Source organism: Haemaphysalis longicornis, unplaced genomic scaffold, assembly GCF_048455015.1.
Source record: "Haemaphysalis longicornis isolate Haplotype H1 unplaced genomic scaffold, Haemaphysalis longicornis Haplotype H1 scaffold_2, whole genome shotgun sequence".
NCBI lineage: Eukaryota > Metazoa > Arthropoda > Arachnida > Ixodida > Ixodidae > Haemaphysalis > Haemaphysalis longicornis.
Window position 1 is genome coordinate 41,853,117 of NW_027526295.1, and position 24,245 is coordinate 41,877,361.

The 24,245-nt window shown below is 46.9% G+C and overlaps 1 protein-coding gene across 2 annotated transcripts in view; it reads right to left on the reverse strand.

Moving 5' to 3' along the window:
- Positions 1-1,209: 1,209 nt before the first annotated feature.
- The window catches only part of LOC144167071 (uncharacterized), a 57,465-nt gene continuing 34,429 nt past the window's right edge, over positions 1,210-24,245 (reverse strand). For both annotated transcript variants that reach the window (XM_077696463.1, XM_077696462.1), the window contains one exon: positions 1,210-1,514. In XM_077696463.1, coding sequence (XP_077552589.1) covers positions 1,215-1,514 — 300 coding nt within the window. In that variant the 3' untranslated portion in view covers positions 1,210-1,214. The remainder of the gene's footprint in view (positions 1,515-24,245) is intronic.

Here is a 24,245-nt window from a genome sequence, read left to right on the forward strand (position 1 = left end):
AAAAACTTAGCATTGTTGTGAAGCTATAAAATGTGCCCAATTTCCTTTCTAATGTAAGCATTTTGTGCACAGTGTTCGCGCAATCCGCTTCCTAAGCGCATTACGGCGAAGGCATTTTTGGTCTTCTACTCTGGTTTGGTTGTCACACTTCTGCTTGTCACATGTTTGCATTCTACACTAGTGTTTCTTTTATATTTCTGACCGGATGCCACTCTTACCAGGAGCCAGAAAACAAATAAGGCATCCAGTTTTTGGCCTCCGCTCAGGGTTCCATAAAAAATTAGAAGGAAGGAAGGAACGCAAGGAAGGAAGGAAGAAAGGAAGGAAGGAAGGAAGGAAGGAAGGAAGGAAGGAAGGAAGGAAGGAAGGAAGGAAGGAAGGAAGGAAGGAAGGAAGAAACGAAGGATGGAAGGAAGGAAGGAAGGAAAGAAAGAAATAAAGAAAGTAGGAAAGGAAGAAAGGAAGGAACAAAGAAAGTGTAACTTCGACGGGGAACAGTGCACCCCATTTCAATTTAGTGGCTGGGGGTCAGGGTAGCTATGAGAGGTCATCAGTTCGGCTTACTTTAATATCGCACTGCTCACAATAACCCCGTGGAAAGGACTTCTCAAATTCACATGTTTTTATTAGTGTATCAAAATTGGAAAAGCCAGCTCCTACCGCTGAGCGTAGCGTACTTAGGCATTATCAGAAGTTTCCACTTCGTTTTCTCCACAGGTGATTTGCTGCTCCTATGTTCTTCTGCAATCACACTACACCAATCTCCGCCGCAGGAGGCACTACAGACAACACAAAACAATCCAGAGCTCATTTTAGACAGACGCAGAAAAGAAAAAAATACCGGGAAATTTTCAGCACCACTCATTGACGTAGAATTGTGAGTAGGTTTGAAGTTTCAGGTTTAGGCGTGCTGCAGTGACATGCGCAGGTATATACTCCCCTACGACACCCGAGTATCCCGTTGCGACACAACATGTTACAGGACGTCGTCTAGGGTATCATGGCGAGACGCGCCGCTACGTGTTCTGCCATTGCAACGTATGATTATTTTCCCAGGTTCAAGAGGAGTGAAACGAAACTGAGGTGGGATTCACTTTGCACAAATTATGACAGGCGATTTTTAGAGTGTGATTCTGCGATGACGATTTCGAATCACGCTTACCCGGGTAATTTGAACACACGCAAAGGCACCTTTCCAACGCTCAGAAAACCGTTTATTCAGACAACACCGCTTTGGGCTGCGGGTACCCTTCAGGCGGAGCAACGCCGGCACCTTGGGGAGGGTTGACATAGTATGGGGCAGGGTAGGCCATCTGTCCTGGTGCAGGGAAACCTCCGGGTGGTGCTGGATATGTTCCGGGCAGAACAGGATATGTTCCAGGCTGCGCTGGATAAGCTCCGGGCCATGCTGCAGCATTTCCAGATGGGTATGCTCGACCTTCTTGGAATCCAGACTCTTCTGCCAGGCACTTCCAGTCGACGAAAAACTTCAGTATGCAGCCAAGGACACAGACCTGCGCAAGGGAAATAAATAAGACGTAATATCAAACCTACGCCCGCTGTACAAGCCACAAGAAGTGAATGAGGGTATCATGCGATTCATGGATGGGTCGTTTAATGAGGAAGCCTTGTTCTAGAAGCGAACATTCATTCATTCATTCATTCATTCATTCATGCACTGATTCGTTTTAACTTGTAGTTGCAAACTAAATTTGCATGGCCTTAAAGATAGCTTCACAAAAATAATTCACAAAAACAATTATCTCTATGTCCACTTTATTGTCCTTGCGTCTTTGGAGGCAAAAAACCTGGCGATACCTAATGTTATTGACCTAGTTGACCATCGTAGTGGCGTCTTCTCTCCGGTTTTGTTTTTCTGTCATTTGATGTTAATTATTTCGACGGTCCTCTTTACTGTTGCCCCCTGGTTGCACCTTTTTGTTTTGCTTTTGCTTCTTTGTGTTTTGACACAAAACACTGTAGCATGCAAACTCGGGACACACCCACACCTTCCCTCGGGAGCAGAGTTTCGCGCACCACCCGTGCGCCGGCACAACTCTCGTGCCTTCGTTGTCAGACACACGGTCCCCTCTTGTTCAACTTTTGTTATACCGCTGAGAGCGTGTTTTCTTATAGCAGCGATAACGGCCTGCGGCTGTTCTGTGACAACCAAGTGTTGTCAAACAAGTCCTCTAATTTCCGTACATGGTAATATTATCCCAACTGTTAAGTAAATAGAAATTATGGCCGCCGTGCAAGTACGAGGCGTTTCTTGTCGGCTTTTTGTATATCATTGTTCCAAGAAGCTTTGAAATGAACCCCTTATCGCCTACTCGGCAGTGTCCGCCATTGTGTTCAATGAAATAGGACGCCATAGACCTCACCGATATCCGCAACCACTAAAGGACCCCTGACAACTGTTTAACAAAGCGGGAGCCCTTTGCACGTTCTACAATCACGGTAACTAATTGAGGCCCCAGCCTCACCTTCGAAAGAATACTATGGAAGACAGGAGAAAAAAAAACACCATTCGCTAAACTTTATTGCTTTTAAAGTCGCTGCGATAAAATTACAGCCCCCCCCCCCCCCCCGTAATTCTACGAAACCTTCCAGAACATTCCACTTATGCGTAATAATGTAGTACATGCGAACCTTCTCTACTAAATCCAAGAGCATCAAGAGGACCTAAAATATTTCAACAAATACCTTCAGCCCAGCGTAGGCACCAAATGTCTTGACTCAAATTGCTACACCGTTTAAATTGGAAGAGATTATAATCGACACAAGAACCACATGACCATGCAAATAAAAACAAAGATGGAAAACAAAGATATAGCGCACTGCTGCAATGGTAAATAATCTGTCCAAATCTTCACACATTACAAAGTGAAAGAATAAACTGGTAGATGATAAAGCTGCACATCATTAATTGCAGACACTGCAATATTTCATTGTGGTCACCGTTAATGAAGCCATTCCTGTTTAAGCATCCCCAGATGATTTCCACGTGGCAAATCCCGAATTAGGCGCATAGCAACCACCGTACGTCTAACGGCAGTAACAAGCAGGACTCTCAGCCACCTTCATAAAAGCTTCTAACCTAACATGATTAATTTCTCAGTGAATACGGCAGCATTTGTTGCCAGACAAGTGCTGGGGACACAAAAAAACACGAAATCTTTCGAATAAAACGAACTTGTATTTCGTCTGCAAGGCCCTTTTAAGCGCTGTTTGATTTGGGTTCCTCGCCTAGTTTCCCTGTCGCGCGTTGCGTCCAAGTAACGCTGTATGATAGCTTTAGTACGTTTTTTTATTTCGACGTATTTCACAAGGTAATAAAGGAATATCCTAAAGGCTCTAAAATCGACTAATGAAACACAATTCAGCATGTATTAATAATGTACTGAAGCTTGCATTGATATCTTTCCTTTCTAAGGAACGTTAAAATGGTTGTCTGTGGACGCACTATATAATGAATATGAACAGATGTAGAGCAAAGTTCTATGTTACTCTTTACCGCTTCTCCTTGTTTCGACGTTCGGTGAAAAAGCGTTGTAATATTCAGCTCACGTACAGCTGATGCGGCCTGCATTGTTTACTTATTCCGCATTATCAGCTGTTGTAAGTTTGGCACGTGCTCACTTGTGGCTATGGAAACACATATGGTAAACTGATTGATTTATTGTAGGGTCCAATGCACCAACGCAACGCTGGCGATTGGGCGCGTTGTAGTGGAGGGCTCTGGATTCGTTTGACCACCTGGGGATCCTCAACGTGCGCCGAAATCTCGTACACACGGGCGTCTTTGCTTTTTACCTCCATCACAAAAGCGGCCGTGGCGGCAGAGAATCAAACCCACGTACTTTTCCCAGCAGCAAAATGCCTTACCCACTGAGCCACCGCGGTGGGTGACATGTTGAGACTGGCTAAGGGCGCATACAGTCGACGGCAAAATCGCACATGCGCCGATATTAATGCAATGCGCGCGGATGTGCAAATCGCAAAATAACACTTAGAGCTTCCGGTGATGTTTACAAACCCTCAAATCAGGTGATCAAGCTTTGTTAATCCATACAAATATTTCCCGAGCTGGCATGTAAAGCTGCGGATGTGACCATTTTTTGCCTTTTTATATTATGCATTAGGTAATAGGTTTGGTAACATAATTTTCTGACTGTATCCTTAGTTTTTACTTGTACTTAGGCATTCTTGCTTGTTTGTAAGATTTACTGAACCAAGTTTTATTTATTTGTTATCTAATCGTCGAAATGCGGTAACCATGTATGTCTGCGATCGGTAACCTACTTATGATTTATTACATAGTTTTGAAGTTGCGAACTGCCATTCTATCCGGCCACAGTTGTGGTTGTGCATCGCACTACGCTGAAATTCTGCCGTTAAAATAGACTGCTTCAACGACTTTCGCAGCGAGATGTATCGCCCAAGGATTCAGAGAGTGGTGCCCCTGAGGATGCTTTATGCATGATTTGTGTAGGTCTCTCAGGGTGCAGACTGAGCATCTGCGTTCCGAGCCACATTTATAATCGTTAACGTGTTTTTTACTACAAAGCAGTACACCTATAACCGGTCAAAGAACTTGCGTGTCTGCGTCAGCAGAAAACTCCCAGGCTACTACTGGCTACACAAAGAAACATCTTAGGTTACTACTGGTTTCTGGCTACCCAGAGGCTATACAAACCACTGCACCGGCAGGGATTGAACCTGGCCCGAAGAGAAGCGGAGTGAGAGAGAGCCGGTTGTCTTGCCGACTGAGCTACATCCACATGCGGAGACGGAGAGACAGACGAAGGTTTCGATTCAATGTCTGGAGAGGGGGAAGGCGGTTTTGGTCATGTTACCTGTTATCACTGTTGTGGCCGAGCGCCGGGGTGCGCGGGCCTAGGTGACATAACTTTCTGAACTGCATAAACGGGACTGTCAAAAAAACACGTGTCTTTTCTTGGGTGCGGCTACATCACAGTTGCGTCAGTCTTTTGCTTGCATCACCGCTCCCCAATGAGCGGGCATGACAGAGCATTCTTTTCCTCGGCGGCATTGCAGCACTCTCCCTGCACTTGGTCATACGATGATGGCCCGACAGTGGCAACGAGCCCACCATCCGACGCCCTGTAACTGCCTGCGCCGTTCAACTTCGACAGGACTTGCGAGTGGTCAGAATCGATTATGTCCTTCGATGACTATCGCTACGCCTCGGTGCTCCTTCACAGAACGGTCCAAGCGCAGGTGATGACAGTGTTGAACACCGTGGGTAGGCAGGCCAGGAATGTTTCAGACGTTCGGATTGACGGAGCAAAAGTCCAAAGCTCTTCGGTAGTAAAGACAAAGTTTGACACCCATTTCGTGGCCGCCAAGTACATAGTCTATAAAAGCGCGAATTTTCATCGCCGGAAACAAGAGCCCAATGAAGACGTGGACAAGTTTGGGACAGCGAAGCATGAACTAGCTTACCTCTCCGAATTTGCGGAATTCCGCGCGCGTATGTTCAGGGACAGATTTGTCGTAGGCCTCCGAGCCACACAGCTGTCAGAAGCTCCCGAGATGGATGCCACTCTTACGCTAGCGACGCTCTAGCGAGGGCCATACTCAACAAGCCAGTTCCCCGACTGCAACTGGACCTTCGGACCCACAGCAACGAGGCAATGGCTGGCGAAGTGGGCACGCTGCAACGGATTCCGAGGGAGGCATTCATTAACTGGCAGGGGCGCACCACCGAACAGCAACGATAGTCTCAACAGCCATGGTCGCAGGAACACCGCGGACTTCCAGGTTTTCGGTTCTGTGGACGTGACAGTCATGCGTGAGGCCAGTGCCCCGCACGTTCATCAGGGTGCAACCTTTGTTGAATCAAAGCACACTTCACCGTGGAAAACAACCAGGCGGGCGTGTCTGTGCTAGAAAGCAAAGGACAAAACATCTTTTTGTTTTGACACTCGGCAGCTGCAATGCCAGGTATGCGGAAGTCTATTAACAGTGTACACCCACCGAATTTTTCACCAGTATCACGGGAGTTTTGACCAATCGGTCGATCGCGACGTATGATGAAGTGATATGTCAAACTCGACCAGAGTGGCCGCATCCACACCAAGCAAAGGCCGCCTGCTAGGCTTTACTAAGAGAATACAGCTCCCACACTTTCTTTGTTCGCTTATCACACTGCCTGTCATACTCGCCAGTTTATTCAAGACAAGTCACGTGGTCTCAACCTAAAACAGCGTACTCAGCGTTGCGAAATGAACCTTGCGATCAATGTATCGTTCGTCCATATTCTGCTTCCCAGTTTCTGTCCAAACAGGTATATCGCCCACGGTTTCGATCAATACAAGAAAACGCAAAGAAAAAATGTCAAAGTGAATTCCGCTCAATAGTTCAGGTGATCTTTCACTCAGGCTTATATTACAACTGCGCTTGGTTTAGTTGGTTTGCCTGCACGCATACCTGTAGGTGTAAACACGAAGTAATGCAAGTGTTCATTGTAGAAATCGAGAGATTCCAGCCACTTCGGAATATTATGCTTACGGCGACAGATAATCGCGTTCCTCCTAGCTGCTATACCGATAGGAAAACAACTGTGGCTTCCTTTGTTTTTACTAGGTGTTGCATATTTGTAAGAATGTCTAGTCAAGTGCTCGAAGAAACCAGACAAAACGTTGTGAAAACGGGGATGAGGTTTGCAGCATAGAGGAAAATAGCCACCTTCGTTGGTACTACACAGTGTCCTGTCAAAAGAATAATTTTGGCATTTTGAGAGGAAGGGCGTATTTGCGACACAGCAAGAAAATTTGTGCCCAAAACTACTGAAGACGAGGATTGCGCCATGATGGCTGCCGCATTTGGGGACCCGTTTATTGCCACAGAAGAAATAAGGGACAGTGCCGGCATCGATGTCTGCGACGACCTGGTGCGTAAGAGACTTCGTGAAGCTGGGTTAAGCAGCAGGACCGGTGCCCAAAAACTCCTGGTTTCAACAACTGCTGAAGCAAAACGGCTTGCTTTTGGCCAATACCATGCTTGCTGGTCAGCAGAATACTAGCAGGATGGTGCTTTCACGGAGAATATTCAGTGTGCACTGAGTGGAACCAAGCCCGCAGACTCTACCGTGTGTAAGGCACAAGGCTTTCCTCTTTTGATATGGCTAGTCTTAGTATTTTTTAGGATGTTGTTATCACCAGGCGTTTGTATATTTGGTTCTTGCTGGTGTTACAAGCTTTCTGTTCTTCCTGCTTCATTTTTTTTCCTTACTTAGTTCTTAACCAACCCCTGCTGTGATTTTTTATTTTAAAGGTACGAGCCAGACTACGTCAACCGCGTCAGATCGATTGGCCGAAAATCGGTGAATATTGGGGCCTAATTACTACAGACTGCCTGGGACCACTACACAGGATTGAAGAAAGATCTCGCTCAGTGTCATACGTTGGACCGTTTCCGGACGGATGCTTCATTCTGAAGCGCAACTTTGCCCCAGTGCGCACACCACCTTCCGTGAAAACTCATCAAGATTTTGACGTTATTACCTAAGAATGGCCGCGTCAGGGGCCGTGTTGAACATTCCTCATAATACGTGGGGCATTTTAAACCAACGTTTCGAAAATGGCTCTGCATCACGAGATTTGTGAGGTACTCTGAAAAAAAAAGCAAGCTGAATGAGAGAGAAGAAACATGAACTCAGAACTTGTAGCGGCCCTTATGGATCTCTCCCCCGTCACGTCAATGCTGTTGTGGACTCTGGGGGTGAAATAATAAGTCTCAAATTGATGACGAGAGCATTAGCCAAGACCAGGGTAAGTTTAAGTGCTAATTTTTCAAAAGCTCTTAGGAAGATATTTCTGTCAATGAATCCCGCAATAAACTGTGAACAAAGTGTTGGTGTAAGTTCCATTTTTTCATTGTGCCTTTCACATAAAAAGACGTATCAAAGTGGACACTTTGAGAAACCACGCTTCAAATTGCATAGCTTCGTTTAGGAGATAGCACCTATCTGCTGCCCTGAGATTTCGCTTTGTCACCTTTGGAAATCGCAAAAAAACACGCAAGAGGGAGAGTTGAATTTGAAGTATTGTTTAAACCAAAAACTAACAGGTACATATACAATGTGCACATGGACCCACCAATGCCGTCAAAGGGTCCCTATTTATCTGTCGCTTTCACTTGTCCTCTTCCCACCGTTAACGGCGGGTTGGAGGGCAGTGTGATTGGCGAATAAAGGAAAGGGGGGGCGGCTCTGTGCTCTTCGAGCAGCCTAGTAGACCATGGCAGCACAGCCTTTGCTTAGTGCGCATGCGGCTACTCTCACCGTGTTAGCGGTATCGCACCATCAAACGGTTGTCATCGCCCGGATGGTCGATGCTCCCGTGATATTGGTAAAAAATGGGGCTGGTGTACGAATATGCATAAAAATTGTTTCGGGAGCCGACGTGACTGTCATTCCCCCGATTTCTCCGGTGTGCCGTCTCCCATAGACATATCACAAGCTGTTCTGAGAAGCGCCGCAAATTAGTGCATCGATGTTAAGGGTTCCTTTTCTACTGATATCGTTTTGAAATGAAAAAATAGTGCCCTTCCACTCCGTGAAGAAGGATGTCCTGGAAAGCTGAACGCAGTGCACAGACTGCAAGAAACAAAACACGTTTTAAAGCAAAGCTTTTTACCTCTACCCCCTAAGGGTTTTTTCGCGACCATTGGTGTCATCAGAAAACTGCCGCGAACAAATAAGAGAATATACTGGCACCGCCAGGAATCAATCCTGGAACTAGTACAATAACAAATGGAGAGCCCTTTGTCTTACCGATTTAGCTACGAGCCTACGCGGAGACTGAAAAGACAGGTGGTGCATTCACCAAGCACATCTGCGGCTTTACCCCCTGCATTATCGCTGAATGCCACGTGATAGCGTCACGCGACTTCTCGCGCCACCGTGTGCTATGCCCACGGCACGTGTAGCGGCCGTGTGCGCGCCTTACGCATGCGCTGGGAGATATTATAAAAATTAGGAAAACTCACACCAACGCATGGCATCTCACTTTCATTAAGCGAACGCGCTAAAGCCTGTTATCTACAGTGTTCACGTAAAAATCACAGCTCCTTGTCGTCCGCCATCACCCCACACGACACATCAAGAAACACTCAAATACGCCTTGATGGCCAGGCTATCACTCGCAGCCCCAGCATCAAGATCCTGGGCCTACATCTCCAGGGCAACCCTAAGTGTGACGTATCTATGCAGCGCCTCAAAAGCAGCCTCAATCAAATCATACACATTATCAGGCGAGTTGCAACCAAGAAGCGAAGCGTCAAGGAATACAATGCGTTTCGATAATTTCAAGCCTTCATCTTCTCGAAAATCACTTACATCAACCCCCTGTCTTCTCGGCAAGCAGGGCATCGAGATGCTTTATATAATGATTAAAAAGGCGGCTGATCCTGCCATTTCTCTTGCCATGAGTGCGTCCACAAGGAGGCGGTTTACAACGGGGCTCCGCAACACAGTAGAACAGCTGATAGAGGGCCATATTTCTGACCAGAAGCTCCGATTGAGAAGAACTGCGGCGCATCGGCGCATCTTTCACCAGATTGGCTGGGCTTGATGTACTCCCGGTGAAGCCCGCTTGATGTACTCCCGGACTTTTGGTGACAAGAACTAAAGATGGTCCTTTTCATAGAAAATGAACCCTCCACACGACGAGGGTCACCGACCAGCACGGGCTCAAGCGCTCAACACCACCCTCGGTCGGGATCATGCAGTTATCTACACATACCCCTTCCAACATCGAGGGAAGCAGAATGCCATCATCATGGCGGCCTCCAGAAACAACCTCCTTGCGTGTGCTTACTCAAGACCCAAGACATGACGGCAACAGAAGAGGAAGCCATCGCTTTGGCTGCCTCTCACCGGTAGTCACCGATTCCCAACAAGCCTCCCGTAATTACCAGTCGGGGTGGGTGTCTCGACCTCAACTGCGTGTGCTAAAAAACCACTCCCGAAACGGTTCCATTCAGCTCATCTGGACAACCGCTCGCGCTTCTTTCTGGGCCAACGAATGCGCCCGCCAACAAGCCTGCGCTTTTACCCCCCGTGCTACGGAGCTGCATGAGGAGAGCAGAGGTCGGCGAAATCACTCATGAGTCCACTCAGTCAGACTCATTTGGACTCATTTGGAAACTCACGCGTGAGTTTCAGTTTAAGTGAGCGCGAGGCTAGTGTGGCATGGTGAGTTTGAGCTTGAGTGAGTTTGAGCCGAATGATCCCGACTGAGTTTGAGTACGATTGAGTTTGAGTACGCCTGAGACCTAGTGAATTCTGAGTCCATTTTGAGTTCTGAGTGCATTTTGAATTTGAGTCCATTTGGAGTTCTGAGTACATTTTGAGTTTGAGTCCATTTTGAGTTCTGAGTCCATTTTGAGTTCGAATCCATTTTGAGTTATGAGTACATTTTGAGTCTGAGTCCATTTTGAGTTCCGAGTACACTTTGAGTTTGAGTCCATTTTGAGTTCTGAGTCCATTTTGAGTTTGAGTCCATTTTGAGTTCTGAATACATTTTGAGTTTCAGTCCATTTTGAGTTCTGAGTATATTTTGAGTTTGAGTACATAATGAGTTTTGGGTCCATTTTGAGTTTGAGTACATATGAGTAGCCTAGCAGGCAGCTATGGTTGGCTGTTAAGTTTCATGCGTCACTGTGGGCTCGGAATTCAGGTTACCTGCGGGTACGGCACCAATCGCGATCTGCATGATCAGTTGGGAGGGAGGGGGTGTCTGATTTTTTTAGTTTCTTGTTGAATTTTCATGGCCATAAGCACTTGGTGTATACCTAATTTTCGCGGCTGGGCTCGTGAGTGATAATTGACTGGTGAGGTCATAAAGAAGGGTTGTCTTAACTTTTCCTACTGACGGATCCACTAAGAGCGTGGGAAAGGGTGGTGGGAAAGCACATGGCGGCGCTGGCGTGCTGGTTGTTTGCCTGCTGCTGTTAACGGCTTGATATACTAGGGGTCACAAAAGAAGAGGTGAGAGCCGGGGGGAAAGGGGGCGGGGGCTGTCCTTTCTGCTGTTTCAAATGAATTAGCTGAATTGACGGGGCAGCACCCCTTAAGACAGAATAATGACAACATTAGATTGGGTAAAAAGTAAAACTGATGAGGCTAAGGCGTGTAAGGTATCAAATGAAGGGTCCAGATTAACGGAATCACGCGGGGTAAATAAAAAATGCTTCCTGATTGTAGTCGTCAGGCAGTCATAATGAGTCATAGATTGGGTTAAACTTCAAAATGACGCTGCGAGGGCATGTGGGGAATCAAATTCAAGGTCTCTCGATGTGGGGAATCATTCGGGATGAAAATGCGTTATGGATATATCATGACGTAGTCATGCTAAGTCATAGATTCGGTAAAAATTCATGTTCATGACGCTAGGGCGTGTGTTGTATAAATTAATGGTCTCGATGAGGGTAATCACGTGCTTCCTGATTATTATCATGACATAGTCAAAATGGGTCATAAATTAGGTTAAAATTCAAAATGATACCACTGGGTGTCCGGGGCATCAAATTGAAGGTTCTGATAAGGGAAATCACGTTGGAAAAAATGTGGTAGGGCTATATCATGAGATAGTCAAGGATATTCATTGATTGGTTTAACATTCCAATTGCTCCCACTAGGATGTGATGGGTATCAAATTAATGGTCTTGATTAGCGGAATCACGTGGGAGAAATCAAAAATGCTTCCTGGTTATAACGATGAGATTGTCATGGCGAGTCTTATATTGGGGTAAAATTCGAAGTGACCCCGCTAGGGCGTGTAGTGTATCAAATTTACGGTCTTGACGAGGGGAATCACGAGGTACAAATAAAAAAGGATTCGTAGTTCGAATCATGAGATAGTCATTATGAGTCATAGATTTGGTTAAATTCAACGTGAGGCCGCTGAAGCATGTGGGGTGTGAAATTGAAGGTTCCAGTAAGGGGAATCACGTCAGAAACTTAAATAATGCGTCCTGGTTACAGTCATGAAAGTCATGGTTAGTTTGTCTGGTATGAATTCCATATGACCCTGCTAGGGTGTGTGGGGTATCAAATAAAGGTCTCGTCGAGGGGAATCACGTGGGACAAATATAAAAACGCTTTCTGGTTATAATTATGAGGATATAGCAAAATGTATATAGCAAAAGCTACACATTCACACTCACACGCTCACTCACCCACTCACCCACACACACTCACGCTCACACTCACACTAACACTCAAACTCTCGCTCACACTCACACTCACACTGTCACACTCACTCACACACTCTCACACTCTCACACTCACACTCACACTCTCAATCTCACTCTCACTCTCACTCTCCTCACACTCACACTCGCACTCTACTCTCACTCTCACTCACACTCAGACTCACACTCAAACTCACGCTCTCACTCAAACTCACACTCACACGAACACTCTCACTCACACTCTCACTCTCACTCACATTCACACTCACACTCACTCTCTCACTCTCACTCTCCTTCACACTCCCACTCAAACTCACTCTCAATCACGCTCACACTCTCACTCTCAGTCTCACTCACACTCACTCACACCCTCACTCTCACTCACATTCTCACTCACACTCTCAATCTAACACTCTACTCACACTCACGCTCACACCCACGCTCACGCTCACACTCACACTCTCACTCTGACTCTCACTCACAGTGTCACTCTCACTCACACTCACACTCACACTCCCATTCTCACTCTCACTCTCACTCTCACTCACACTCACACTCACACTCACATTCACACTCTCACTCGCACTCGCACTCTCACTCTAACTCTCACTCACACTCTCACTCTCATTCACACTCACACTCTCAGCCACACTCTCAGTGACACTCACACTCTCGCTCTCACTCTCACTCACTCTCACTCTCACTCACAAACTCACTCTCACTTACTCTCACTCACACTCACACTCACACGCTCACTCTCACTCACCCTCACACTCACACTCTCACTCACACTCACACACACTCTCACTCTCACTCTCACTCACACTCTTACTCACACTCACACTTTCACTCACAATCTAATTCACTCTTACTCTCAGTCACACTCTCAGTCACACTCTCACTCTCACTCACAGTCTTACTCTCACTCTCACTCGCACTCACACTCTCACTCTCACTCACACTCTCACTCTCAATCACACTCACACTCACACACTTACTCTCACTCACACTCACACTCTCACTCTCACGCTCTCAATCTCACACTCTCACACACTCTCACTCTTTCACTCTCTCACATTCTCACTCTCTCACATTCTCACTCTCACACTGTCACACTCACACTCACACTCTCAATCTCACTCTCACTCTCACTCACATCACACTCACACTCACACTCTCACTCTCACTCACACTCAGACTCACACTCAAACTCACGCTCTCACTCAACCTCACACTCACACTCACACTCACACTCTCACTCACACTCTCACTCTCACTCTCACTCACATTCACACTCACACTCACTCTCTCACTCTCACTCTCCTTCACACTCCCACTCACACTCACACTCACACTCTCACTCGCACTCGCACTCGCACTCGCATTCGCACTCGCATTCGCACTCTCACTCGCACTCTCACCCTCACTCTCACTCTCACTCGCATTCGCACTCTCACTCGCACTCTCACCCTCACTCTCACTCTCACTCTCACTCACACTCACACTCTCAACCACACTCTCAGTCACACTCACACTCTCGCTCTCACTCTCACTCACTCTCACTCACACTCTAACTCTCACTCACACTCACACGCTCACTCTCACTCACCCTCACACTCTCACTCACACTCACACACACTCTCAACCTCACTCACACTCTCACTCTTACTCACACTCACACTCACACTCTCACTCACACTCTCACTCACTCTCACTCTCACTCACACTCTCAGTCACACTCTCACTCTCACTCACAGTCTCACTCTCACTTTCACTCTCCCTCTCACTCTCACTCACACTCACACTCACACACTTACTCTCACTCACACTCACACTCACACTCTCACTTTCACTCACACTCTCACTCACTCTCACTCCCAAATTCACACTCACACTCTCACACTCACTGTCACTCTCACTCTCATTCTCACACTCTCACTCTCTCACTCTCACTCTCTCACTGTCTCAATCTCTCACTCTCACTCTCACACTCTCAATCTCACAATCTCACAAACTCTCACACACTCTCACTCTCTCACACTCTCACTCTCACACTTTCACACTCACACTCAAACTCTCACACTCTCACTCTCACACTGTTACACTCACACTCAAACTCTCACTCTCACTCTCACACTATCTCTCACTCTCACTCTCTCACTCAAACTCTCACTCACTCTCAGGCTCTCACTCACTCTCTCACTCTCACTCTCTCTCACTCTCTCTCTCTCACTCACACTCTCTCGCTCTCACACTCTCTCACTCTCACACTCTCACTCTCACACTCTCTCACTCTCTTACTCTCACTCTCACACTGTCACACTCACTCTCTCTCGCTCTCTCTAGCTCACTCTCTCTCTCGCACTCACTCTCTCACTCAGACACTCTCTCAAACACACACACACACACACACTCACACACGCGTGCATGCTGGAAGTTAACAGCTGGGTACAATGGCGGTCATTGCTTACAACAACAGCGTGGTGTTTTTCCCAGTTACGAGAGCTCATCCCACCTAGCAAATACTCATAAAAACTAATACAAGTGCCTCAGCAAACAACGAGGTACTTTTTTGTTTGTCCCACGTGATTTCCCTCCTCGAGACCCTCAATTTGATACCCCACATTCTTTAGCACCACACCTCTGCATTTTCACCCAATCTGAGACGATCTATGACTCCCGTGTTACACGGTTCGCGATTTCCGATATTTTTCCGATTTATTTTTTAGATTTTTAACATTTAGTTTTATCAATTCTCTACATTTACGATTTTTTAATGATTACAAGTTGAACTTTCGTGATATCTGCATTTTTGTGTATATGCAGGGCGTTACATGATCATGGCAGGGATAGGGGGAGGGGTGTACTCGGCAAAGAATGCTACGCAATAAAACAGCAAATGTATAGCCATAAACGCCTCGCGCTTCAGAGATTCGCGGGGACAGGTCGCTTTGGCACAAGGCGTTTTTTCAGGACGCAGAGCAAGAATGCATAGAACCGTAACCCTAAACAGCTTCGAAATAAATGAACGCCGTTGTGAGCGCACGTCCCCTCACCCAATCTTGCTTGTTTCGACCTGGGGACCCAGCACACCATCGAGCCTGGACCGCCTCTGTCATGAACACGAACACGGAGCCTACATCAAGAGTTTGGTAACCATTTTTAACGTACAATTGCTTTTAACCAGCGCGACTCTTCATGGGCAGCAGGTATAGCTGTATTAAATCTGCAACGAAAATTGTTTCCGACGTCACAGAAGCTACGGTGTCATGTCGTGGCGAATGCAAGAGTTTGAGCTCATGAATTTGCACCCGTAATATTTTTACCACGCGTGAATTGAAAACACTGATTCCTAATGAAATCAGAGTCCATCTGACCCCGAGTAATTCCTAGCATGAGAGAGTTGTGAGGCCATTTGAGTTTTTAATTCATTTTGAGTTCTCAGTCCATTTTGAGTTCTGAGTTCATTTTGAGTTTTGAGTACATTTTGAGTTTTGAGTTCACTTTGAGTTTGAGGACATTTTGAGTTTTGAGTACGTTTTGAGTTTCAGTACATTTTGAGTTTTGATTCCATTTTTGTTTTAAGTCAATTTTGAGTTTGAGTACGTTTTGAGTTTTGATACATTTTGAGTTTTGAGTCCATTTTGAGTTTGAGTACATTTTGAGTTGTGAGTACATTTTGAGTTTTGAGTCGGATTGAGTTCGGAGTTTTGCGCTCAATGTGAGTTTGAGTTTGAGTGAGCGCAGATGTGCTGCTCAGCATTCAGTCTGAGTTTGAGTGAGCCGCGCCAACTTTGCCGAGGTATGGAGGAGAGTAACCCACTTGTCCCGTTTAGAGAGATAACCCAGCATTATCGCTTTCAGAGAGAGACCCAACCTTCGCCTTACCCTGACCTTTCCAGAGAACAACAAACTACCCTACGGCTCATACAATCTGGTTCTTTGCCAGACACGTATCGCTACGACGCTGAATGTGAATTTTGCTCAGAAGTTGGAACACTCCGCCACATAATCTGGGTGCGCGTTTTAGCACTCAGCACCCTCCTCTCTTCCCGTCAACTACCCAAACAGAGCAATGGGAGATGCTGCTGTCGAGCCCCTCTCTGCTTACCCAGCTTGAGCTGGTGGACACAGCAGAAGCGAGCCGTACTGCATATGGGCTCCAGTGAAGAAGGAACCACTCCCTTGGGCCGAACTCTGGGCCGTTAAGAGATTTGAAGCATTTCTTCCTGCGCCTTCTTCTCCTCCTACTTATCCTCGTTCCTTTACACCTCTTTCCTCCTTATCCTCTTTCCGTCTCTGCGCCCATCTCGCCGTCTCCGTCCGTGGTGGCACAGATGGAGATGTGAGATCATTTAACACCGGTTTTCAGCTTCCTTTAATTTTATGAAAAAAGAGTTTCAACTCAAACTCATGGAGGCGAAATCAAAAACGCCCGTGTGTACGAGATTTCGGCGCACGTTAAAGATGGCCAGGTGGTCAAAATAATCCGGTGCCCTCCGGTGCGCCTCATCACCTGCGCTGCGTCAGCGTGTTAAACCCTACAATCAATCAATCAATCAATCAATCAATCAATCAATCAATCAATCAATCAATCAATCAATCAATCAATCAATCAATCAATCAATCAATCAATCAATCAATCAATCAACCAAACTCAGAGTTTCCAACGCAACTCAACAAACCAACGTTCATGCATCATGCATTGACTTAACCTTACCAAGAATATCTTATTTAAGTAATAAAGGTTGTGGTTAAGTGCATTTCGCTTCTCTCTGGTGTCATTATTTGTAGAGCAACGTGAGTTAATTGTTACGTCGCGTGGGTAATCCTTGTGGGTGCCGTTTACGACTTTGCTTTCGAACCGCATTCACAGGGTGGATTGGCGCAAATTTTTTTCTAACTGGCGACGGAGCACATTGCCTAGCTAATTAGCTGAATGAACCTCTGACGGATCTAAGCTTTGTTCTCGCAGATAAACACGGACCTGCCTGTGTCCCTCCCGCGTCGTAACCAACACCCTGTTTTTGTAAGACCGGGTTCACACTGTTGCCGCAACTGTCCTAACAACATTAAAGAATGATTTCATGCCTCAGCCAAACGAACTGCGTGACATGGCATTTTTTTACGTGCATGGGTCACGATAGGGTTTTGCTTCCGTAATCTGAACAGCCTAACTCACAATCCCAATCCGCTCCAGCACTAAAGACTCCGGACAGATCCCATTGGGCCGTTTAACGTCCGCGTTCAAATCTCGCAACAGCGCAACGGACATGCCATCCATCAGTACGGGCATAAAACCTAAAGCTGCGTGTGCATGCCTTCCCCCCTTCCACTACTCTCCACTACAAACCTGTGCACGCATAAACCAGCCACCGGTCATGTGCACATGCTTAGAAGTGACAGACGCCGTCGAAAATATCCCCAGAAAGCTTTCTTAAGAAGTGATATTGGCTCAGGCCGGTGTTTGAAGCGGGCAATTTGCTGCTCATCCGGGAGGGGTTCGCCGCTACTCCATGAGCTGAAGTTAGGGTGGTGATGGCGCTGCCAGCACCATTTCGTTGTTTTTGCACCCCTTCGCGCTTGTTCGAGCCAACGCTTCGATTCTTGCTCTTCTTCCTCCAAACAAACGGCATGCATCCCATAAATATTTAAAACCTGGAAGCCCTTGAGCTTAATTCTCGTGTATGAACATGTTGCTGTCCGTTTTCTTCCCCATCGTGTGCATCTCACTGTGTGTGTAAGATGTATGCGTAACACATCAAGCACACCATCACTACTCGATTGAGAACAGCCGACTGACAACATTAAGCCATGTAATCTGAACATTTTAATACCAGCACAACCGCCATTTCATTGGTAGCGACATGAAGCACAGCTGTTTGTGCATGCCCCCCCTTTTTTTCTACCCCAAAAACCGTGCACGGATAGACCAGCAACTGGTGATGGCGCATACTTAGGCATGAAAGGTACCAGCGAAAATGTCGCTAGGAAGGCTTTCCAAGCTGAAAAAAATATGGGCTCAAGCTAGCTTTCCAACCGGGGGAGTTCGCCTTCTACCGGGGGGGATTCTCAGCTTTTTGCCGAAGTGAATTTGAGTGGAAAAGGTGACGTCGGGTTTCAGTCATTTTGGCAGCCGTTACCTGGGCTTCGTGGGAGTGGCGCCTGTTTACGTCTGCGTAACTGAATCAGCGAACGCAGCAGCGACGAAAAAAAAAAACACCGAGGAATGTCTAGCGAAGGGTAAAGTACGACAAGTGCGGCTACGGCGTCATCTCTTTTACTGCCTTTCCCCCACACATTTCATGTCGTCACCAATGAGCCCCCTACCCCAGACACATTCCCCAGACACTGTTCTATTCTCCGCTAATCCAAACGACGTGGCAATATCGCGGGAGGTCCAAACAGGATGAGCAACATGCTCGCTGCTCACTTCGGCAGGGCTAACCGAATCACGTAAAATTTGTGCGGGAGGTTCAAACACCATTTGTAACATGCTGGCCGGCGGCGGCGCACGGCGAGGTAGCAGCGGAGTGACGCACGCCGCCCTACGTTCGCTGATCACGCGAACAATTCCAGAGACAAAGCAGAAATGCGCCGTGACCAAGACGGCTGCAGCTCGCACTGCACAGAACTTTCATTTAGAGAGTTTATTAAGCGTCAGTGCATTTTTTACGCCCATCCGGGCTTCTGATAACTCATACGATCGTTAGATACCGACTGCGCAACTTGCCAAAGGGGCTTCTGTAGAGGCGAGGGAGAAAATAGTAATGAAAGAGTTGTCAGCGGGTGTGAGGAGGAGCCCCGGAGCAGCGCCGAGTATATCGATAACACCGGAATGAAAACTGGCGGAGGGGGGGCAGTTAGACTTATACTGCTTTGCAGTAAAAACAGTGCGACAAGCTGTGCCTCTTGTAGAGTCAATGCAGTGGGTTTTATTGGGGCTGCCAGACATTGAAGCACTTGGCGTGATCAAACTTGTTGATGCTCTTTATGCTAAGCAGCACAATTTCACATGTATCCGCAGCTCTTTGTGGCGTGGGTACGATGCCCAGCAAATACACCATTTGCAAGAAAGAGGGTGCGGTTCGCTTCGCAATTTTTACACCTCAATGAATACGATTGCCGTTAAAGGACCCTATCAAACTAGAGTTGGAGAAAATGGTAGAAAGTGAGGTCATTCGGAAGGTAGACGGCCCGACAGAATGTTGTGCAGGAATGGTGCCAATGTAGAAAACCCATCAGGGGAAGGGCGAATATGCGTGGAGAATTTGCGGTGGCAACTATACACGACGCCCTCGGGGAACTGGAAGGGGCCATACCCATTTTAAAATTGGGTGCCAATTCGGGGTTATACCACGTTAGGTTGGCAAAAGAAAGCCCCAACTTGTATCACCCCGTTCTATAGGTACTGCTTCGAAGACTGCCATTCGGTATCAGCTCGGCCCCGGATACTTTCAAAAGCAAATGGCGGAAAACTTGTAGGGCCTCCCAGGGGTGGTGAACTTAATAGACGACATTTTGGTTTACGGAGCAACGAAACAGGATCTCGACGAATGAATGCATGCAGACCTCGAAAGGCTCGCTGAAGCTGGCGTGCCACTCAGTCGGGCAGTGTTCCTTTTGTGTCACTCGGGTAGCGTGTTTAGGCTGCGTGGTTGACTCTTCGAGTATCAGGCCTGATCCCAAAAAAGTTCACGCCGTAAAAGAGATGGGTATGCCATCGAGTGTTGCGTATGTACGCATGTTTTTGGGCATAAACTATATGGCAAGGTTTGTGAGCAATCTTGGTGACGTATCAGCACCGCTCCAGAGCCTGCTCTTGAAGGACCTAGAGGTGCATTGGCTTCGCCTCAGCAAGTAGCATTAGAGGCTTTAAAAGCGTTGATCACCTCGGCGCAAACTGTGGCGAAATTCGACCCCAAGCTGCGCACCATTGTGTCTGCCGACGCATCGTCAGTCGGTCTCGGCTGTGTCTGATTGAAGTGCCGCTGGACGGGGAAAGGCGGCCGGTTGCGTATCACTCTCGGATCAGCAACAGAGCAGCGGTACGCACAAATAGAACAGGAAGCATTGGCGCTGAATGCTGAAGTGTTTTTTGATACGGCTGGAATTACAATTTGAGACAGACCACAAAGCGCTCGTATCGCTGCTGGGACAGCCGCCAATTGATGGGTTTCACCGTGGAATACAAAGGTTCCGACAAAGGCTCATGCGATTTTCTTTTCGGTATTTTATGTACCAGCAAAGCAGATTGGTACCTCCTTCGCTCTTTCCCGGGCACTGTGCATGGAAGATAGCTTAGCGATGGGGAAGCTAGATTACAGCTAAGTGTCGAGCCACGTAGGAGGCTGCATCACCGAACTCAAATTTCCAGCACACTGGAAAAAATGAATTTGGCGCAAGAACAAGACGAGACGTGCCAACAACTTCGCTGGTATTGTAAGCAGGCTGGCCCCGTTGCGCAAAAGTGTGCACTTGGCTGAGCCTTTACTGGTCGTAAAGGGTCACGACATGTCACGGGGTCGCGACATGTCGCGACATGTCCTTTACTGTCGCAACATGTCGCGACATGTCCTTTACTGGTCGCGACATGTCATGGTGTGCTTCTGCATGGGTCTCGTTTGATGGTGCCTCAGAGTATGAAAAGCGAAGTGCGCCGTTTATTGCATGACAGACACCAGAGCATTGTGAAATGTCGGGCAAGGGCCGAAGATTAGGTGTGGTGGCGAGGTCTCAGCGCCGAGGTGGGAGCTTTGGGTAATAGTTAAAAGCCGAACCGATGTTGCCATGCAAGTCTCCCAGCTAACCTCGGCTAAAGCTATGAAGATTAGCTCTTTTATGAAGATTACTTCTATGACGATTAGCTAGGGTGTGAAGTTGTCTGTCCACAGACTGCGTGGGGGAAGTACTTTTAATTCAGGTTGTGCCAATTCAAGCTACAGAAGAGGCTTTTGTATCAAGTATTCTTAAAGTTGGAGTAGTGCTTCAAGACAGGCCGCCGGACAGGCCGCCAATTGAACCTGAACGTTGCAATGTTTAACGCGCGAACCTTATCTAGCGAAGCAAGTCTCGAGGTGTTGTTCGAGGAATAAGAGGGCATTAAATGGGATGTAATAGGACTTAGCGAGGTTAGGAGGGCAGGCGAAGCCTTTACGGTGCTGAGAAATGGACACGTCCTATGTTACTGGGGCCTAGAGGAAAGAAGAGAGCTTGGAGTGGGATTTCTAGTCAATAAAAGCAGAGCTGGCAACATAGAAGAATACTATAGCATTAATGAAAGGGCAGCAGGTCTTCTAATTAGGCTCAATAAGAGGTACAAGCTCAAGGTGGTGCAGGGCTACGCGCCCACTTCCAGCCACGACGACCAAGCAGTGGAACGCTTCTATGAAGATGTGGAATCAGCAATGGCTAAAGTAAAAACACAGTATACCGTAGGTACTGGGGACTTCAATGCTAAAGTAAGCAAGAATCAGGCTGGAGACAAGGCAGTTGGGAACTGTAGTCTGGGCTGTAGAAATAGCAGGGGGGACCTACTATTTGAGTTTGCCGAACGGAATAACCTACGCAAAATGAATACCTTCTTCTATAAACGGGACAGTTGGAAGTGGACCTGGAGGAGCCCGAATGGGGAGCACAAAAATGAAATAGACTTCATATTATGCGATAAACCTGGCGTCGTGCAGGATGTGGAAGTGCTCGCAAGGGTAAGGTGTAGTGACCACCGTATGGTTAGATCTCGAATTAGGCTACATTTGAAGAAAGACCGCAACAAGCTAGTACGAAAGAAGCCGATTAATGAGCTAAGAGTAAGACGTAAAGTAGAGGAATTCAGAATCGCGCTGCAGAACCGATATCCCGCCCTTAACGAGGAAGCCGAGCTTACGACACAGGAAGCCGGCGACAACCTTACACGCGTTATCACGGAGTGTGCAGTAGAAGTCGGGGGCACTATGGCTAGACAGTATACTGGTAAACTTTCACAGGAGACGAAAGATCTAATCAGGAAACGGCAAACCATGAGAATCTCTACCGCAGCTGACAGAATAGAACTAGCCGAGCTCTCGAAGTTAATCAATAAGCGGAAGACAGCTGACATACGGAAGTATAATATGGAGAGGATTGAATACGCTGTAAAGAACGGAGGTAGCCTGAAAGCAGTGAAGAGAAGTCTTGGCGTGGGGAAAAATCAGATGTATGCACTTAAGGATAAGCAAGGCAATGTCATCACAAATAGGGATAAAATAGTGACAGTGGCCGAGGAGTTCTATAGGGATCTTTACAGTAGCCGGGACATACAGGATAATGCCGAACGAGACAATAGTTCAGAGGAGATAGACATCCCACCAGTAACGACCGAAGAAGTAAGGAAGGCTTTGAAAGAAATAAAAGGGGGCAAAGCACCTGGTGAGGATCAGATAACAGGAGACCTCTTGAAGGATGGCAGAGAAATTGTACTTGAAAAACTGGCAAACCTGTGTACGCAATGCTTAATGACCGCAATGGTACCGGAATCTTGGAAGAATGCGAACATCACCCTAATCCATAAGAAAGGCGACATGAAGGACTTGAAAAATTACTGGCCGATCAGCTTACTGTCAGTCGTCTACAAGGTATTTACCAAGGTATACGCTAACCGAATCTCTGCAACCTTAGATTTCAGTCAACCTAAAGAACAAGCAGGGTTCCGTAAAGGTTATTCAACAATGGACCATATTGACACGATCAATCAGGTGATCGAAAAGTGCGCTGAATATACTGAACCCCTATATATAGCCTTCATAGATTATGAGAAAGCATTTGACTCGGTCGAAACCCTAGCAGTCATTAAGGCATTACGGAACCAGGTGGTAGATGAGCATTATGTAAGAATACTAGAGGATATCTACAATGGGTCTACAGCTACCATCATCCTCCATAGGGAGAGCAGTAAAATACATATAAGGTAGGGTGTCAGACAAGGAGACACAATCTCTCTAATGTTATTCACAGCATGCTTACAAGAAGTATTCAGAACGTTGGATTGGGAACAGATGGGAGTAAGTGTTAATGGAGAATACCTAAGTAACCTCAATTTTGCTGATGACGTTGCCTTGCTAAGTAACTCGGGGGACGAATTGCAAAGCATGCTTTCCGCACTGGGCGAACAGTGTAGAACCGTGGGCCTGAAAATTAATATGCAGAAAACTAAAGTAATTATCAATAACCTCGGCAAAGCACAGTAGTTTGAGAAAGGTGGCGAGGCAGTGGAAGTTGTAAGCGAATATATCTACTTAGGCCAAGTTGTGACCCCAGATCCCAACCATGAGGAAGAGATAATTAGAAGGATCAGAATGGGGTGGGGTGCATATGGCAGAGATTATCAGATAATGAATAGCAGCCTACCATTGTCGCTGAAGAAGAAAGTGTATGACAGCTGCATCTTACTAGTACTCACCTACGGGGCAGAAACTTGGAGGCTCACTAAGAGGGTTCAACTTAAATGGAGAACGACTCAGAGGGCAATGGATGGGAAAATGATAGGTGTAACATTAAGGGACAAGAAGAGAGCGGAGTGGGTCAGGGACCAAACTGGTGCTAAAGATATATTAGTAGAAATTAAGAAGAAGAAATGGACGTGGGCAGGGCATGTAATGTGAAGGCAAGATAACCGCTGGTCATTAAGGGTAACAGAGTGTATCCCTAGAGAAGGCAAGCGTTGCAGGGGGCGGCAGAAAGTTAGATGGGCAGATGAGATCAAGAAGTTTGCAGGGATAAATTGGTCACAGTTTGCACAGGACCGAGATAATTGGAGAATAATTGAAGAGGCCTTTGCCGTGCAGTGGGCGTAGATAGGCTGGTGATGATGATGATGAGTGCTTCAAGGCAGTTTATCAACAAAGCTCTGAGGTTTACAGCGAGTACAGGTTCTCCCTGATTCAAAAATTTTAGCACTAGAAGCGGACGTCCGGCGAACATCCAATATACGCATTTTGTTATGCCCTGGATGTCCCCTGTATACCTCGGTTTGGAAATGTCTG